The sequence below is a fragment of the Homarus americanus genome, unplaced genomic scaffold (assembly GCF_018991925.1).
Source record: "Homarus americanus isolate GMGI-L3 unplaced genomic scaffold, GMGI_Hamer_2.0 scaffold50924, whole genome shotgun sequence".
NCBI classification, from domain to species: Eukaryota; Metazoa; Arthropoda; class Malacostraca; order Decapoda; family Nephropidae; genus Homarus; species Homarus americanus.
Genome location: NW_024718094.1, coordinates 3222331 through 3242181, shown reverse-complemented (window position 1 = coordinate 3242181; position 19851 = coordinate 3222331). Strand labels below are relative to the sequence as shown.

At 39.2% G+C, this 19851-nt stretch overlaps 1 protein-coding gene across 6 annotated transcripts in view; it reads right to left on the bottom strand.

Moving 5' to 3' along the window:
- The window catches only part of LOC121859119 (sorting nexin lst-4-like), a 39263-nt gene extending 22610 nt beyond the window's left edge, over window positions 1-16653 (bottom strand). The window contains exon 1 of one of the 6 annotated variants that reach the window (XM_042355819.1): window positions 16142-16653. In XM_042355819.1, coding sequence (XP_042211753.1) covers window positions 16142-16597 — 456 coding nt within the window. In that variant the 5' untranslated portion in view covers window positions 16598-16653. Of the gene's footprint in view, window positions 1-6007; window positions 6044-6104; window positions 6321-6383; window positions 6467-16141 lie in introns of those variants that run through there. The other 5 variants (XM_042355817.1, XM_042355818.1, XM_042355822.1 and 2 more) reach the window with 5 other exon arrangements.
- Between the last annotated feature and the right edge of the window lie 3198 nt (window positions 16654-19851).

The window sequence follows — 19851 nt, the reverse complement described above, 5'->3', positions numbered from 1 at the left end:
AATAATCTAACATTCTAACATAAACATATACAATTACTGCAAAAAATATTGATTTCCCTTTAATTTTTCACATGATATTCATACAAAAACTTATTTCAAGGATGAATAAAACATGTTTACAGACTTAAAATGTTTTATTCTACTACTATTTAGTACTTAGTCATTTTACCCTTACATTTTCTTACCAGTTGAAGTCTTTTTGGCATGGATTCTGCTAACATTTGAAAATACTCTCCGTCCATCTCAAACTCTCAAATGCGCCTGATTTCCTCCTGTAGCCGATGTACAGTGGACATGTCCCGTGTTGATAGTTTCCACTTCATCTTGTGCCATACATTCTCGATGGGGTTTAAATCTGGTGAATTCTCAGGCCACTCCAGCAATGGAATAGCCCTTTCATGAAGCCAAGTTATTACACTTTTTGACCTGTGACAAGGGGCACCATCTTGCATGAAGAATGTGGACTGGTAATGTTGATAATAATCCAATATAAATGTTTTTTCCAAGACAGTCTTGTCGTGATCAGAGTTCATTGTCGTGTTTTGGGGGAGGAAATGGAGGCCAGCACGACTACGTTTTCCACTGAACGCTCCCCAAACCATCACACTTGCAGGATGTTTCATGGTTTTAATGGTGTAACGAGGATCATACCGGCTGGTGTTGGTGGACCTCTGACTGTCCATTTCCCTGCAGTTAGGACACAAAAAGTGTTTTCATCAGACCACATCACAGAATTCCACTGTACCTTGCTTCAGAGCTGGTATTTTCTTGCAAAATCAAGCCGCTGACAGCACATTCGGTCCGTGAGAAGTGGTTTTTGTGCAGCTTAACGGGAAGGCAAATGAAGTTCCTTCTGAAAGGGATGTTGAATTGTTTGTTTTGATACGTTTTGCAGGAGGATGGGGTGTGCTTTCTTCAATTGTGATGCACTCATATTAGGGTATCTCATTATCTCAAGCCTCAGTAATGAATCATTGCATTTGGAGGTCTTCCTGGCGATAATTTCCTTGGTGGAATAACGTTGGCGGGAAGGTTGTGTGTCGATCGCTTCAGCCTCTTAATCGTTGCTGTTCCTTGTCCTGTTCTCCTCAAAATTTCTTTCACAGTGACTTTTTCCTCTAACAGGGCAAGGATCCGACCCTTCTCTGCCTCAGTCATGTTTTTGGGAGCCATGAATATAGTTTTGAAAGAAAATTTGGGGCTAATTGTAGGTGTGTCTTAATTTACACTCATCACCTTGGTGAGCGAAAATTAACGCGCACCCTGATCGATAGCAAGTGGGGGCACTGGCCAAATTTCTCCCACTTCTAGTCGTGCGGGAAACACCTTAGAGTTGCCAGATGTTATATAATTCTGCCTTGACAAATTTGGCGGGCTGCTTTTCGCGCGGTGAAAGCATGTAGTATATAAACACAGCTAATTATGTAGAGGGGATCAATATTTTTTGCGGTCATGGTGTAAATACTGATTTTACATTTTCATCCAACTGTTATACAGGGGGTATCACTCACATTTTTTACCTTAAAAAATTCTCTTCGACTCCTTTGGCTGTACTGTACCTTACAACAGGGGCACCAAAGACTTACTGTATTTTTATCATTATAAAACATTTATTAATTGAATATATGTACAGTACAGTGACCCCTCGGTTAACGAACTCAATCCGTTCCAGAAGGTCGTCCGTTAACCGAAAAGTTCGTTAACCGAAACCATTGTTTCAATGGGTTTTTGGGTAATTGGTTCCAGCTCACCGAAAATTTCCTAAATTCAACAAAAATGGTAGAAAAGATCACTTACTTTGAGGTGTGTATGTAGAAGGCTTCTGGATGATGATGATGATGATGGGATTTAGAATGGGGGTGGAGGAGAAGGAAGAAGAGAAGGCATTGGGGTGGAAGAGAAGTCACCCCATGGTGCCATTTCACCCATAAAATTTTAGCTCTCTTGGTGTAATTCAAGATTATTTTCTTTAAATCAACACTGCACTGCATTATATATTGTCAATATGTATAATATATTTCAAAATGACCAATAATTTGCTTGGAAACACAGAAAAAAAGCGTTTAGTTGAAGAGAGTCTCAAGCAAGATGTTACCTCCAGTGAAAACAGAGAGAGACTAACGCCTGTTTGCTGTGTTAAGAGGCTGGATGCCGCGCATTAAACGAGTCACTTTACCTTCAATTATGTTCAATAATTGTTAAAACGACTAAAAAATTGAATACCTGTATTAAACTTTAAAATTATTGAATAGTATAAACTTCTTGATATTTCCTAAAATAGTAAGGAATTTAAGCCCTAGAACCGATTAACGTATTGGCGGACTGATACTAAAGCTGGTTGCCCGGTCAGTGCAAGCGAAAACATGTTGAGGTCGGTTCGTAAGAAATTCGTTAACCGAATTGAAGATCCTTATGGAAGGCAGTTCGTTAACCGAGGCGTTCGTTAAACGAGGGGTCACTGTACTGTACAATACTGTATTTGCATACTACAGTACAATGGATCTAATACGATAACTGTACCAGGTATATACTGTACAGTACTGTATAAACAACTATGAATTTAGTGATAGAACAGCAAGTTAGTCATGTCCTCCACATCTTTCAACAACAAAAATCATTACAGAACTATATCTGATATCAGCAGAAATTAATCAATGAATACGTACACATATTGTAGTTCAGTGAGGGTTTTGTTTTTAATTGTCAAAGTATTAGCAAGCCCCTGAGGCTGCAGACTATTTGCCACACCTTCAGTATATTTTCCTGGCTCTCCTAACCAATCAGTATTCTGTGCATTAAAACAATTTATTTAAAGAAAACCTTAATATTAAAAAATAAATAATACATAGATGAAAATAAAAGTCCGGTTTAGGTTTAATGAATTAGAAGTTCTTCTGTTATTTACCCTAATTCCTGTAAAAAAAAAAACGGGGGGGTTGAAATGAAGGAGAGGTGTTAACACTGTTATGAAACTTTGCTAGAAACTTCTTGTTACTGTCTACAGGCAGGGCTATGAAGCAGTGAAAATGTGCTTAATAATAAACAATACAAATAAAGTTTCAACAAAAAAAGTAGGCGAGCCAAATTTCATCTACAGGCACTGTACTGTACTCTCCCGGAGTTGGTTACTGCCACCCATATTGTTTCTACATTTGACACAATAAAAGCTACAACCTATATTACCCAGAATACAACTTGATATATACGGTACTGTAATTCAAGGTGTGATACCTTCTGCCGTAAACAAAGAAATTGAGAATTTAAAACCTTTAGTGACCTTCATCTTAGTGTGAGCTTAAAAGCTAATTGCACTTGAAACAGAGAAACTAAGAATTGGAATCTATTATGTTCTTTTCTCCAAGGTATGAATTAGACCTGCCTCTGTCTTAATCTTGTGCTAAGGTTTATGTACAGCATTCTCGTAAGTGATTATTTATCTCAATTTCTGAATGACAAAAAATTGAGGACACTAATCACTGACAAACTGTTGAGAGACTACCAAGCATCCTAAGTAAGACAGGGAGGAACCTATATATTTTAGTGCGGGACCACAAGACATATGTAAGCAGCAAAAAATAGGGAAAACATATCTTTGCTAATAACAATGGCAAAAACTACAAATACATTGACTGTAAGCAGTGAAGGCTGTGAAAAGAATTGGTAAGCGTTCAATTTTCCTCATGCACAATTACTACAGTACTGTACTGTACTTAAAAATTTTTAATATTACAAAAAAGTGTTATCTTCCAATTAGTACAAATCAGGTGTCAAATGTTTAAAAAATAACAAATACTCTATAATACTGTGCATACAGGTTTAGCGTTAATTCACTTAAATATAATTTGGTTTAGCGATATAATATTTTTAACACCTTTTCTTGTTTAACGTTAGGTCAAAACTTGGTTCAGTGAGAACTCTACTCACTAGAAAGGTGGGAAAAATTCTGGAAGGAAGTGGGAAAAACTGGAGATTCTGTGCTCCAATAGCATATCTTTATTGTCACTTGTTTAAGTTTCCTGCACGTCACCTACCCACCCATGCTGTGCACAAAGTACTTTGCTGTTAATGCTACATACACTACCGCTGTTACCACTGGGCATTGTTGTTACTGCTTTTATCATTGTGACTTTTATGGGTTATTGAGTACTGTATGGACTGTTTGTATATTGTGATATAGTATAAGTATTGTGTAAAGCGAGTGAACTTTGAAAAAATGTCGGGTAAGTGTGCTGCTGTTTCACCACCCTAAACAGACAAGGCCAAGCTCTACCTCACATCCTTGAGCTTGGAGGTTAAGCTTGACATGATACAGTGACTTGGTGAGCATTACTTTACTGTAGTTTATTATTATTATAACAAAATCATTAAATACAGTTTAAAGTATTTAGATGAAAAAATTCCCAGAAGACCGATTCTCCATGTTATCCCTCATTTAGTGATAATTTTGCTTAATGTTAGGTTTTCAGGAATACAACCCTATCGTTAAACGAGTGATACCTGTACAGTGACTTTAAAATATGGGTATAGTAATACTTTACTTAACAAATTTTGCACACCTAAGCAACCTATTTTCAACTACAGTACTGAAAATAGTCACAGTACAGAACAGCATTGTATTGGAAGCAATTTCTTCCTTGAGTAAACTGTTTCTTTCTTTATTTTCCTTCCTGGAAATAATCTGTCTATCCAACACCAATTTTGCACTTGATCTTTAATTGACCTTTCTATAAACATACTTTATTTATGTATAATAAATATTTTTTTTCAACACCTGATTTGTACTACAGTATACCAGGTAATTTGGGGATAACAAACAACTTTTATATTAGAAATTCACAAATGTGAAATGGCATCGCTCAGTGGTTTGTTCCTACTCCTGTACGATATTTCTGAATTATGCCCACTTATTGTTGGATTAAACGGTGACACATAGACAGTTTGTAAATAGCCACCTGCTTACTGCAGTGGCTAACATATATTTCCAGTTTTGTTTTTTATCTTACCCACTCATCTATGAATTGTTTTCCACATTAGTTTGAGTAAAATGAGTGCTTTTTGTATAAGAAATTCAAATTATTCACAATTTAGTTTTAGATGACTTAGTTACACTTGCAGATTACTTTGTAATTGGTGTCCATATCCTGACAACTTTCCACAGACAGAGACCAGGACCCAACGAGAGCCAAGGTTACACCCGTTTTTAACTTGGACTAAACTAATTTTTCCAAATTTTCAGTCAGACACATTTCTTATATCTAATCTAAGTTTGTGACCCTTATGTGGAGAAAATGAACGAAATCAAACAACGCATTCTGGTGTTTGCCATCTGCTCCGGATTACCCAAAAAATGCTCTTAAAATATGAGTCTCCAACAAAAAAGCGAGTAAGTACATACACACAAGTATCACGTGACAAACACTTTTATTGAATGGTTGAGCAAGAGGTATACAATGCTGAACCTGTACAGTAATTTCCCAAGTGAAATTTAAGTCAAATTAACTCAAAAAATATAAACTTCCGACAAACATTATGGAGTGAAGTATTTATTTTTGGTCTATCTCTATGAAAATCAATATAGTTTAGTACATGGTCAATACCGAATATTAGCCACCATTCAGCCTTCAGGTAAATGGAGGAGTCATGACATATAAAAAAATCAGAGGAAGCGCCCGTAGAATTGTGTTCAGGAGAAGAAAAAAAAACGTAAAATCTAGATTAAGCAAAATATATTATTCATGCACTTTTCAACAGTTTCATAGGGTTAGAAAGCACTTATGTTTTATGGTTGAATTCTCTGAAGTAGATAGTTAAGGCACACAACTAACATGAACTAATACCACAATTTCTGTCAAGTGTTGACTCTTCTACAATTTAATCAATTTCAAAATGAACATTCAGGACAATACTTTCAATATTAGTCAATCTCTTCCACATAAACTGGCATCAGTTTCCATATGTTTCAACACTGCTAATAATTATCAAAAAATGTCTACATCAAACCTGTTACCTTTCTTGACTTGACCGTCATTTAATCATCTTTATAGGTCACAAGACCATCCACCAAAATTAATGACAATCAATTGCCTTACAAAAGTACTCTATACCTCCACTATGTTCACTTTCCCGAGTTTGTGAGTAAAGCACATTCTTCACAAGTGGTCATTGTGTACACTTCAGTCACTGCTAGTTGGCTGTCACTTGACTCACTCGCCAGGTAGTTTAAATTTTTGTCTTCATATGACATCTTCAACGTCTCTAAAGCATATGAATCTATACTCCACACCTTCACAGACTGATACCAAAAGAACTGTATGCACTGGTATGGTCCATAAGGTTCCCTAGCAGCAAATATCAACAAAAGGAGAGGCCGAGGAACAACCCACCTGCACAGACGCCATGTTTACTGTTTTGTCATAGACTGTGACGTCATGTCCGCAGCTCCCGTCACTGATCGCGGGATTAATTACTCATTGCCAGCACATATTTTTCTTTAATTAACTCCGAAAGTAGATTTTTTTTTCATTCCATGACTAAAATATGAGTATTGTTATTTCATAAAAAGTAGGCCAGAAATATTTCCCTGTGTTTACTGATATTTCGATACATGAACGTGTGTCAACCTTCGGTCGTCCGTGTTGTGACTCACAAGAGTTACAACACAATCTCCCTACTTTTGGGGATTTCTGTGTGTGAAATTATTAAACATTTAACATAATATTCCCTCATATCCTTCAATAAAAACTAAAATTATTAAACTGAATGGTTCTCACTAATTATTGGTGTTTAACGTAAATTACATTTATTGTGTAATACTGCACAGTGTACACACACACACACACACTTATTTGACAACACATGTATAGATAAACACTCCCACATAATATGTTTATGTGAATATATGCATGGATATATAGATATAAGACAATCAATCAGTCACGGTGTGCACTACCTGCACGTATGAGTTGAAGTGGCACGTTTGGAACGTGTTACGCGTGATTAGATGATGAACGACCGTATCTTCCAACCCTTCACCTCCACACGTTTAATATAAAAGGAGGAAAATTAAACTTCGAATATATGGATCGAAAGATGGATATCAGACAAATAATTACAGACATACACACAAACCTATACTTGCATGATACCTACAGCCACGCATACATGCATACATACGTACATACATACATACGTACATGCATACATACGTACATACATACATACATTCATACCTACAGACAGACAGACAATGAAAGGAGATTTTAAGAGGAAGCTGCCCCAAAATGTTTAAAAAGATCCCAAGGTCTTGAATATATGAGCATGCTAGAAGCAATTGAAGATGAGATGCTGTAAGCCCCCTAAAGGATGAAAACGACCTTGTGAAAGGTGAAAAGCAGACGGCAGACACCCTCCATGAATACTGTACATCAGTGGTGACATAACATGCACTGGAATTAATGTTCATAGAAGGAAGTACACTATACTGGAAATAAGCACCTATTGGCTTTGTTGATTATTCTTGGTAGAGTTGACTTAATGTTTATCATCGTTTATATACCAGCATTATCTATACCTATTGAACTGTCTGCTTGAATTGTCTATATACATGCTGAATCAACTGAGGGCCCGTAGTGCAGGCACCAGTCTGATTTTCAATCAGCTGACATTAGTATTACATATCTCAGGAACCAGACGAAGTGATGGTACTTTACTCCAAACGAAAAGGCCCCTCACTCTTGAAGACCTCAGTAGATCAGCAACTAAGTCGCTTGATTCACTCCTCACAATGGTCCGAAAACTTTAGTTCGGTGTCCACATACACATCCGAGTCCTTTTCAGATTTGGTTCCCGTTAACTTTGTTTATTCGCCCCGTTGAGACGTGATATTCCTCCTTACTGTTAGTACAGTACAACCAAAGTACTTCTTATTATAACCACACCTTCGCCATCATTTAATGACCTTAATATTAAATATCCTAATACATAAGTAGCTATCCTATCTGTGTTAAATTAGTTGAGCCGCAGATCTATGCGGCATTCAGTGACAGGAGCCTCATAGTCAATATCTGCAGCAGTTGTCGGAGTAGGGGCAGAAGCTCTCGTTCCCCTGAGGCAGAGCAAAGCCGACCGAAGGAGAGAGAAAGACAGTCGACATCTCATCCAGGCTGTAACGAAACTTCTGGGCTGCTGCTTCTGTTCGGAGATCACCTCCGCGAGTCTGGCGTAGAAACATCTTGCACTTGGTCCCATCCCACCAGAGGTTGTGAACACTAGAGGAGTGAAGCTGCCTTGGTCAACGTTTTGGATTCTCTCTCCATATGCCCTTCTCTTGTCGTTCTCGTTCCTCCTATGTGCAGCATCGAGAGCTAGGTTACGGTGACATGCGACCATGGGATCAAAAATCCTGATGTCGAAGAAAGCTCGCTGTCCCCGCGTCCAGAATCCTCGAGCACTGACGTCCACACGGGCTTCGTTAGATGTGTTTGAAGTCCTGTGTTGGAAGATCTCACCGTCCAATGGAAGGAGGGTCGGTTCTACCATGACATCCCGGCAGATTTATACTACTACTACTACTATTATTACAACAACAACAAATACTACTACTACCTCTACTACTACTAATAATAATATTATTATTAAATAATAATAATAATTATAATAATAATACGAAGGTCATTTTCCCAAGTCGACTTGTTCTAAGTGACCTCATCAAAATTACACCGATTTCATTCACTCACCTTGACGTAAGACCACCTCAGTGTTGAAGTAAAATTGAAGTGACCGTGTAGGGATTGAAGTGAATATGCTATTATTAAAATTACGTTGTCGGTGTTGACGTGGCTGTGTTAGTGTTGACCAGAAAAAAATCCTCGTTCTTCATACCTAATTTTTACAGTTTATTGAATTTCTATCTGTTCACTCTTATGTACACAAACAAACAAGTAAATCAGGTGCTTAATTTGCATATATATTCACCCAAACGCAGTTGACGTTCACTTACAGTAAGTTAAACAATTTATTTTTATTCTTATTTTTTCGCCCCCTAGGCCCCGTTGTGGGTCAATGACCTGTGCCCGGGTGGGCTAATCCCCATAAAAAAAATTGATCGAATAGTGGTGAGTTGACAAGTGAATGATCCACTATGAAGCACAATTGACAAATGTGCAGATTAGGTCTCCAAATATCTTCCTGATCTCTTAATCATGCTGACTGCCATCCCTGAACCCCAAGTTTGATGAGTCAGTCTACCAATGGCTGAGTTATCGTGTTAAACACACACACACTTCCTGCTGTCTCAAACGTGAATATGTAATTGTGGCCTTTGTGGGTGTATTAATAGTGAATGTACAGTAGCATCAGTTGAGTGTAGTAGTAGGTGTACCACTAATGCAGTAACGGATATATATATATATATATATATATATATATATATATATATATATATATATATATATATATATATATATATATATATATATATATATATATATATATATATATATATATATATATATGGTGTGTGTGTAGAAGTTCAAAGATGTCATTATCTGCCTCGGCACAATTTGCTTAATTTGCAGACCACTTTTGTTATTATCCTGCAGGAGGGCTGCCGCACTTGCGCTCCTCTAAGGCTGTGTGTGTGTGTGTGAAAGAGAGCATATCGGGTGCAATAACGATTTCTGATCTTTATGACATTTTGTTCTAAGAAGCAACATGTAAACACATATGAGAATATTGTCGGTGGCTCATTTAGCGTCCGGTCGTCTTTTCCAGTAGTTAAACGATAAAACGAGACATTTAGCCTACGGAGAGCAACAAAAATGTAGTTTATCACCAGGAAAAAAAATCTTACATTATGACTTTACAACCTACATAGAGATTTCCCTAGAGGTATAATACTGTTTTAATGTAATGAGTTACGCTCACTGCGTATATTGAGAGTATACTCGTACTACAGGGTAGTTGGTACGCACCCGGCCACACACTCCTGTTCGTACACCCGGCTACACACCCCCCTGTTCGTACACCCGGCTACACACACCCCCTGTTCGTACACCCGGCTACACACCCCTGTTCGTACACCCGGCTACACACCCCCCGGCCACACACTCCTGTTCGTACACCCGGCTACACACCCCCCTGTTCGTACACCCGGCTACACACCCCCCTGTTCGTATCTGTTGGTACACCCGGCCACACACTCCTCTGTTGTACACCCCAAGGTCTCTACTCTATATTGACCTAGGTACACCCTGTCTCACACCCCTGTGTTGGTAGTCTCGTCAACACTCCCCTGTGATGGTACACCCGTCAACACTCCTCTAAGTTAGTACACCCGTCAGCACTCCCCTGTGTTAGTACACCTTCCAATACACCCCTGTGTTAGTACACCTTCCAATACACCCCTGTGTTAGTACACCCATCAATACACCCCTGTGTTAGTACACCCATCAATACACCCCTGTGTTAGTACACCCATCAATACACCCCTGTGTTAGTACACCCATCAATACACCCCTGTGTTGGTACACCCGTCAATACACCCCTGTGTTGGTACACCCGTCACTCGCAAGTGTTAGAATTTCTCAATAACTATCCAGCACAATGAAAGTTTGTAGGTGTGTTTATATACCTGTGTGAGTTATAGTGTTGATGTTGAGTGTTCATGTTATCGTTACACACACATACACACACACACACACACACACACACACACACACACACACACACACACACACACACACACACACACACACACACACACACACACACATTATATACAGTACGTGAAGCTGTATTTTACGTGAGTACACAACACTCGGGGTACGAATCAACAGAGACCAGTGCGTTAGAATCCCCCATAATTAGTAACACAAAGAATAAATGAGGATGTATCTAATTGACTCACTAGAGATACAAGTCGACACTGGATATACGAGTGACTAGTCTGTAACTGAACGTCTATCTCATCCCAGTTAAATGAACAAAGTTAATTTACGTAGCTTTGATATTTAGGGTCTAAACCTGAACTGAATTGCTGATTAGAGATGAGAACTAGTCTGACACAGTGATACCTGAGAGCAGCATCTTGAGTAAGGTTATACGAGTCAGCAACTGGGTTAGGTTATCCACGCTTAAAGAGTGTTATTTTGCTCCTTATATCTGGAATGATAGGACGATTATTTTAAGGCTAACATCTCAGTGTTTTTCAATTATGTGTCTCTCGTAGGTTAAATAAATTAAATAAATATTAACGTAGTCATATGTGAGAGTGGTGAGTGGGCGTAGAGGGGGGGTGGGTGATGGTGCTGAGTCATGGTGCAGGGGTGTGTGTGTGAGAGTGAAGGCTGAGTGCACATGAACGTATCTGAGCTAGTTTATTCTGGACTATTGTTTATCCCAATCACTTATGTGTGTGTTTGTGTCTGTCTGTCTGTCTGTGTAACTTTATACGCACAGATATAAACGGATGAGTCTCGCGTATATTTCGTCTATCAACGTCGTAGTTGATCGCATCCTATCGCGTCGGGGTCCAGTCCAGGCTCTCATCATTGACCTACTCGTTGCCACACCACCTCCTTACCCTTACTATATTATTACAGTCTCTCTCTCTCTCTCTCTCTCTCTCTCTCTCTCTCTCTCTCTCTCTCAGCCATTCATCTCTTATCCTGTCTCTTCTGTGTGTTACCTCCGGCTTCAACGAATAACTGGGACTCTTGGTTTCATTAATTGGTTTCACTTACCATGTATCACACTTATGGTACTTACTAGACAGATACACTTTTCAATAAATATGACAATGATGTTACTCTTGAATTAGTGATGTAAGTCACATCCGCATCCTCGGAGCGTCTGCACCTGCGGGAAATGATGTTGGGGATGGGTATTGTTTATGGAGTATTATGTTGGTGAAACACGTGAATTACAACGCTCTACTTCGATATATTGTTGAATGTTGAAGCAAAACTGTCTCATGATTTTGATCACTCTCATGAACAGAATTACAAAAGACGGCACCGAGTGTGAGCTCTTTCAAGACAAGACTTGACCAACACTGGAGCAGGTTCAGGTACATTCAGGAGCAGGTGCATGCCCAGTTCTTGCCAACAGTGCGTCACAGAGACGTGACCGATGGCCCAAGCGGCTAACGAGCCGATCAGTGGTGAAGAGGATAAAAGTAAAAAGTGAAAAGATCCCACTGATATACAACAGTAACGACACACTCCGTCTTGCTGCCGTTGTGGCGCCCGTTTTTAAGTTTGTTTCTTTTCATTTTTTATTTTTGATGAAAGACAAAATCGACTGAAAAGAAACAAGGCAGAAGTATAATTTGTCACTCATTCAATTAAAAAACTGAAGCTTGTGCAACTTTTACTGGTTCTTCACAAGCTCACTCCTTTCCAAAAGGTGGAAGGTAGGGAAAGTGGACAGTGGGGTGCAAGACGAGTTACCCCTTCCCCTCGTCCAGCATCCTGTAAGCACAGTCGTGTGATGGTAATTCGTCCAGAAGAGAAGAGTGCATGTAAGTGAGTATTACAAAATAATAATATGAATTAATTTGTGAGAAAATGGGCCAGTTTTAAATGGATACCTAATATTTATAATCAAAAGTCAATTATTGAATTAAATATGAATTTAAATTAGCATATTATTACGCTTATAGATATTCCCATAGACATCAGCATCCGCGCGGATGGTAGAGTTTAACACCCGCAATAACAGCATCCTTTGTTGAAATCTGACATATGCGATCATCACTATCTTCAGTCTAAAACTTCATTTTCCAAGGCTACTCCAACTTACTTTGACGATTCCTTTCACCAAACTGTTGGCTATTACTGAACACAAATATCCGAAATAGTTATGATTTTTTTTCGTGTTTGCTTTTTTACGGAGCATAGCCCACCCGGGCACAGGTCATCGACCCACAACGGGGCCCAGAGGGCGAAAAAATAAGTGTAAAAAGAAATTAAAAATAGAAAAGAAAAAGATTACATTAATCTACACGAAGATGCCGGAAAACCATCTTTTGAAGTGAGACAGATTGTATGAGTATGGAAACACAGAAGAAGGCAGAGCATTCCACAGTTTGGCTGTGTGAGGAAAGAAGGATGTACTATAACGGGTTATTCTAGTGTAACCGACATCCAAAGAGAAGCGGTGGGCACCACGGGCAGAACGAGTTACGAGTCCACAGCCTTGCCGGCGGTACACAGGATGCCAAATCCACCGAACATTGCCCGGTTAGTACCTATAAAAGAGAGAGAGTGAAGTATCATTGCGGTGAAGAGAAAGGGAAGAAGGATTATCTACTAAAGGAGGAGAGTTAATAAGACGAAATGCCTTTGATTCCACCTTATCTAACAGTTGGACAGAAGAAGAGCCACCCCAGATATGAGAGCAGTACTCTAAGTTAGGACTAATGAATCCCTTATAAATTTGAGGCAACTGCTCAGGAGTGAAGTAGCTATGGCATCTGTACAGCATTCCCAGCTTTCGGGAGGCAGCTTTAGCAGTGTTGTGTATGTGTTGCTTCCATGACATATTAAAGGAAATGGTGAGGCCTAGCATAGCTATTTTAGAATTTGTCCAGACTAGATATATACCAGGTAAGATTTTACAGGTTAAAATACCGGTACCATCAAAGCTCTCATTATGGACGTAATTAGAAATGGGTTTTATAAGTTGAAATCCAATCAACGAGTGAGTACTGATTAGTCAAGAATAGATGAAAGGAAACTAAAATTTATAAATTAAATTCCAACCATAAGTCATGACTAGAATATGGTGTTGGTGGCACTACAGGTGTAACACGTGTATCTCTCACCAATGTCCCGGTAAAGTCTGACCCGGGACAGACGTGAGAAGGCAAGACGATCATGTGTCACAGGCATCAAATATCATGTGGTATAGGATCCAAAGAAATTTAACATAGGGTATTATTATACAGTATACCCTATCAAACATCTCAGGCTTCCTCCTGTACTAACACTGGGCAAAAAAGATCATAACAAAGTAGCAAAGATCAGACCAACTGCGCGAACGGCTTGTGAGCTGATGGTGAAATGATAAAAAAAACGTGTATTACCCCATCATACAAGGATATAAGTACGTTCAGTAATTAACGTTTAAATCAGATACTGTGAAAGGAATCAGGACTTGACTTAAATTATGATCATAATTTGTCAGTTAAACTCCATGTAAAACATAACTGTATACGTAAGTTATGTTACGTTTTATAAATATAATCAATCAATCAAAAGTGACATCGTCACAGCTGAGGGTTGGTGACCACGGCCCCCCACTCTAAAAGTTTCCCAGCTGTGTCTACTAGTGTAGTTTCCCCAGATTTGGCATATGTGTCTCCGTCTTCTTCTACCTCTCCTTCCCTCAATTTTGTCCCTTCTTCATTACTTACATGACCATGTTATTGTTCTTATATTGTTATTTCCGCGTTTCAACAACTAAGGTCATTAATAACAAGGTTAGTAATTACACTAATCCATCAACAATTGAAAATAAAGAGACAGCATGCTTTTCAAATAAATCCTCCCTTCATTAACACACGAGAAGATAATAAATTAAAAACTTTCATTATTTTTCACAGACTAAGAGTAACTGAAGGGACTATTACGTACTATTCATTTTGAACCTAGTTGACGTAAACAAATATTTCGGTAGATCTCTGGCAATTTTCTCGTGACTATCAGTACTGTATATGCATTATCTACACACACATACCGAACCAAGTGTAAACATATATGACATTTTTACTGATTTAATATCTATCTATCTATCTATCTATCTATCTATCTATCTATCTATCTATCTGTGGTGAAAAGCGCAGGGCCAGACATCTTATCACCAACTCCCTCTCTTATCTGTTACTGTGGGCCATTATTGTCCAGTCCTTCATTGCTCCCACCACACTACTACCCCAAGGTTAACTAGCCTCCTTGGGTGAACCTCTAGCCTTGGGTGAACCGCTAGCCTGGGGTGAACCACTAGCCTTGGGTGAACCACTGGCCTTGGGTGAACCACTGGCCTTGGGTGAACCGCTAGCCTGGGGTGAACCACTAGCCTTGGGTGAACCACTGGCCTTGGGTGAACCACTAGCCTGGGGTGAACCACTAGCCTTGGGTGAACCACTAGCCTTAGGTGAACCACTAGTCTTGGGTGCTAGCAAGGGGTGACACACACACACACACACACACACACACACACACACACACACACACACTAGAAAATATAAAAAATAACTATTTCTACCACCTTCCCTCCCATCCAACCCTCCCAAGTGACCCTCCCCCATCCAGTCCTCCACCCGACCCTCCCTCCGTCACCCTCCTCCCATCCACCTCCCAAGTGACCCTCCTCCCAGGTCACCTCCTCTCATCCAACCCTCCCAAGTGACCCTCCCTCCCATCCAGTCCTCCACCCAACCCTCCCTCCAACGTCACCCTCCCTCCCATCGAACCCTCCCTCCCACGAGACCCTCCCACAATTGACGCCCACGGTATGACAATGAAAAATCCTGATAAGATAAATTGCAAGTATTAATGGAAGTCGTGCTGTGTGTACTCTTGGTTAACCTGACCACTAGAGATGATTGAAGTCTGTATAGTGACCATGTTTATGAAATTTTACTGACTTTGGTTCGTAAAAATGTGTGTGTATGAATGTAAAAATATCTTAAGAAGCATTAGACGATTAGAGTGATTCTGATGAAACTTGAATTAGATGTTATGGAAACTTAGGCATCTCCGTTTCGTCTCGTCTTGTCTCGTCTCGTCTTGTCTCGTCTTGTCTTGACCCGTCTCGTCTCGTCTCGTCTCGTCTCGTCTCGTCTCGTCTGTGTCCGTGGCCTGGCCTTCATTTAACTTTAATTCTTGAAAGGAAGGAAGAATTTTGTTGAAACTTGGTAGGGATGTTGACCCAAGGAATTCAAGCGAGTGTGAAAAGATAATCTGAATATTTTAACAAAGGGAACGAGAGCATTTAGTTGAGTTTATACCCACGCGACATCTACTTTTATTTTGTTGAAAGTAAGTCAACTTATATTTTTCTAATAAGTTCTAAGTACTTCAAACACGTCAATGAAAGCAATAGTTAGTTCTTTGACAATTGTAGAAACATAACAAACCGTCAGGGAGGTTTTTCCCGGTACACAGTTGGCGCCTGTAGCAGTGATGTCAGTCTTGGGATTTTCAGCAGCGTCTGTCCTGCCTCCTTGTTGACCGGACTCATGGACGATATCAACACCCGATTCTACACTTTCGTTGGGTACATCAGTGTCGCATTTCTCGGGACAATTAATCGTGTTGGGGCTCGTTATGTAATTTCCCTTAGTTTCAACTGCACTGTATCCGTCGGAAGTGCTTACGTCACATTCTTTGGGTGCATTATCGTCACTTACTCCGGGTGCATTAATGTCACTTATACCAGGTTCTTTAACGTCACATTCTTCGGGTGAACTAACGTCACAAACTTCGGGAGTATTGTCTTCACGTTCTTCTAATGTAACCACGTCACTTTCTACAGGCGTAACATCAAGAGATGGATTGAATGTAGTAAGACCAATTTCCTCTGACTTCTCCATGTCGTCTCCCTCAAACGTGACTGTATATCACCAACTCAGAATAGCAGTTAGGTATAAGCGGGTCAGTCCACACCAGACACCAACACACCATGAATGGATCGTCCCAATATCTCTACCGTACCACAGCCGCACCTGCTGATTGGCATACAGCTCACACTTGGTCCAATGAGCGAATACTTTTACGTCACTGATCAGATGACATCATATCGACTAGGGTGGATAAATAACGCCCATCGTGTAATCTAAAAGCGTATAGCAAATATGACAGATAGACGTTTATTTTGAGGATTAATGTACAGTATACTCATAAGTTGATGCAGGAAGTAAAATTAGATCATTAACACTCGCTGTCATAGTTAATACAACTTCATTATCTTAATCAGCATCTTAGTCAATACAACTAGCTAGTTTAGACAGCAGAGATCACTATCTTAGTGAACACAATTCATCATTTTAGTGAGCACAGTTTATACTTATCCTCTTCAGCATGTGTATTTTATTGTTTCTCTGAATAGTAGTAAAAACCGCATATACTGTACATACGGTATACTCTCATACACATGCATATATATAGAAATGCAACCCACAGCTATATACATGTACTGTACTGCACTATACTGTACAGTACACATAAACATACGTATATGCAGACATATACAGTTAAAAAGGACTTTGAATACATACCATTTATATACAGACATAATAAGAAATCTCTCACAACTGTCAAATCACATTTTGTCGAAGAGTTGGGTCTCTCTAAGGTATCTTATCAGCGCGTCGGTGAATGGTATTTTGGCCCTTGGGCGACGGCTTGGTGGCGCCTCCTCGCTATAGTGTAACTTTGACAATGACACAGGAGGTGCCTAATTGATAAATGATAATCTTGTTCGATATTTAGTACACTGCGATGGTAAAGATTGTTCGTTGTACGGCCCCAGGACCTGAGTCTCCAGCACCTTAAGCAATTACGTCAAGTAGGAGCGTCCCTGCATGAAACCATGTTGGCATTCCTTTAAAAAGTTGTTAAAAGTTCCATCACGGCATCTCTAATAATGCTCTCTAGTGTTTTACACACTATACTGGTCAAGCTCACTGGTCTATAATTATTCGTGGAGTGGCGATCTCGCTGAATATTGCACTTACATAATCCATTTTCCAGTCACTGGGGACCATATGCATATCCAGGCATCTGCAGAACAGGATTTCAAGGGACTCGGCAAGCTCATTGCACAACTCTCTTTAGCGCTCAAGGATGCACGCTGTTAGGGCCCGGGCTCTTAAGAACCTTCAGTTTTGACAAAAAAAAAATTAAACACTCTTCTGAGAACATAATGTGCGTCAGTGCTGTGTTAAATCGTCTTTCCTCAAACCCAGGGAGATTATTCACATCCTCTCTTATGAACACTGAGGAAAAGTATTTAACGCCTCCATCTTGTCCTGATCTGAGTCTGCGTAACTACCATCTTCAAGCCTCAGATTTGATACGATCACTCGTGTTATTAATTTCGACTTTGCGTAACTTTATTTTACTGTTATTTTTATCCTCTTCGCCACTGATCGGCTCATTAACAGCATGGGCGGTCGGTCAAGTCTCTGGCACACAATGTTGGCAAGACCAGATTTGATCAACAGTGGCGCAGGTACAGATACATTCTGGAGGCAGTACATACCAACAGTGAGTAACAGAGAGTCTTACATTAGTTTGCCATTTTACGAATCGTTTTCTCTCACCTTATTCTTAGAAAACGAGAGAGACCCAAACGCAATCTGTGAGTCAGTGTCCATTAAGGTCGAGTGAGGAAAGGTGTGTGAGATGAATGACTGACTTTTTATCGGATTATAACTACAACGTAGGTTATACAAAATGGTAAGATATACATCTAGCGTTTTTTGTTTGGTTAGTAATCAATGTAATCAATGAAGGATAGTTGAAGGATAATCTGAAGAAAGGAATAACACAAAGAAACAACATTTGCACAGGTGAACGTCGTCTGACTTTTTTTATTTAGGTTTATTAGTTTATCATTATTGTTCTCGGATAATTGACGCACTCTTTATCCATCTCAGTATTTCTCGAAAATTCAAATTTATTTTGCTTTCTAAGAAATAACTTGGGTTCGTTAAAGTAAAATGAGTTTAACATGGCGACCATATTTAGACGAGCATAGAAGTCTCTGCCGGGATCCATGTTTGTGTTGATGTTGGAAATTGAAACATTTAGGATAATTTAGGTGATCTTAATGGAAGCAATAGTCATCAGATTATTGGATAATTTTGCAGAGTTTATGCCGTAGGGTACTGATAATTTCAGCTGCAATTGCGACTTTTTAACTGGCTTACGTGCTTAGTCAGGTGATTTTACTTGTGTGTAATGGAAAAAACCCTTTTCTCTTGAACTGTGACATTTTACTTTCACCAGCTTTTTAATTAAGAATACGTTTGTATCCTTCATATTACTGATGGCATGTATCATTATAATTCATTACGTTTCATTGTTGTGTTCTCCAGACATTGGTTGGAGGATTTGTACGATCTATTACTGAACAAGATGAAACTTAATGAACGTGTTGTTACCATTTGACTCGACCAACCTTAAGGCTATTATTATATCCTGAAATTAAAAACTAATGAAAAAAGTGACAGGTCCTCATTTGTAAAAATAAAAAAAGGGAAGTATCTTACGTGGAAGATGGATAAAAATCCCAGTGTATATTTATTAAAACTTGATAAACAAAGGAGTGACTTGTGGGTGGGCAACCCGAGACGCTGTGTCGCATACAAAGTACTCGTTAGGTGGGGTGAGCTCACCTGCCGGGCTGCCTGCCTGGTTGGGATATCAACGTCCAGCCAAAAATATTTACTGCTTCTGAAACTTGAGGAGCAAACTACTGACTTGAACAAGTATGATTAGATAAGCAGGAGTGGGATAGTATAGTGTGACCGTAAGAGATAGACGATCGGATAGTATCGGTCATTAGTCTTCGTATTGTATGTATGATGTATAGTTAGATCGCATCTAATATTGTACATTTTAAGGTGACAATAGTCAGCGAGGAAAAGTTACAACATGGTAATTAGCTTGTAATGGAAATCTTATTCTTAATTCTTATTTGTTGGTGGCTAGAAAACTACAGTATATTAGACTACGCGCTTAAAGCAACACAAGTGGCTGCTGGAATTTTATTTTATTTGTTTTGTTATGTCGTTTCATAGTAATAATGAACGAAGTACATTAATAAGACAAATATAATTTG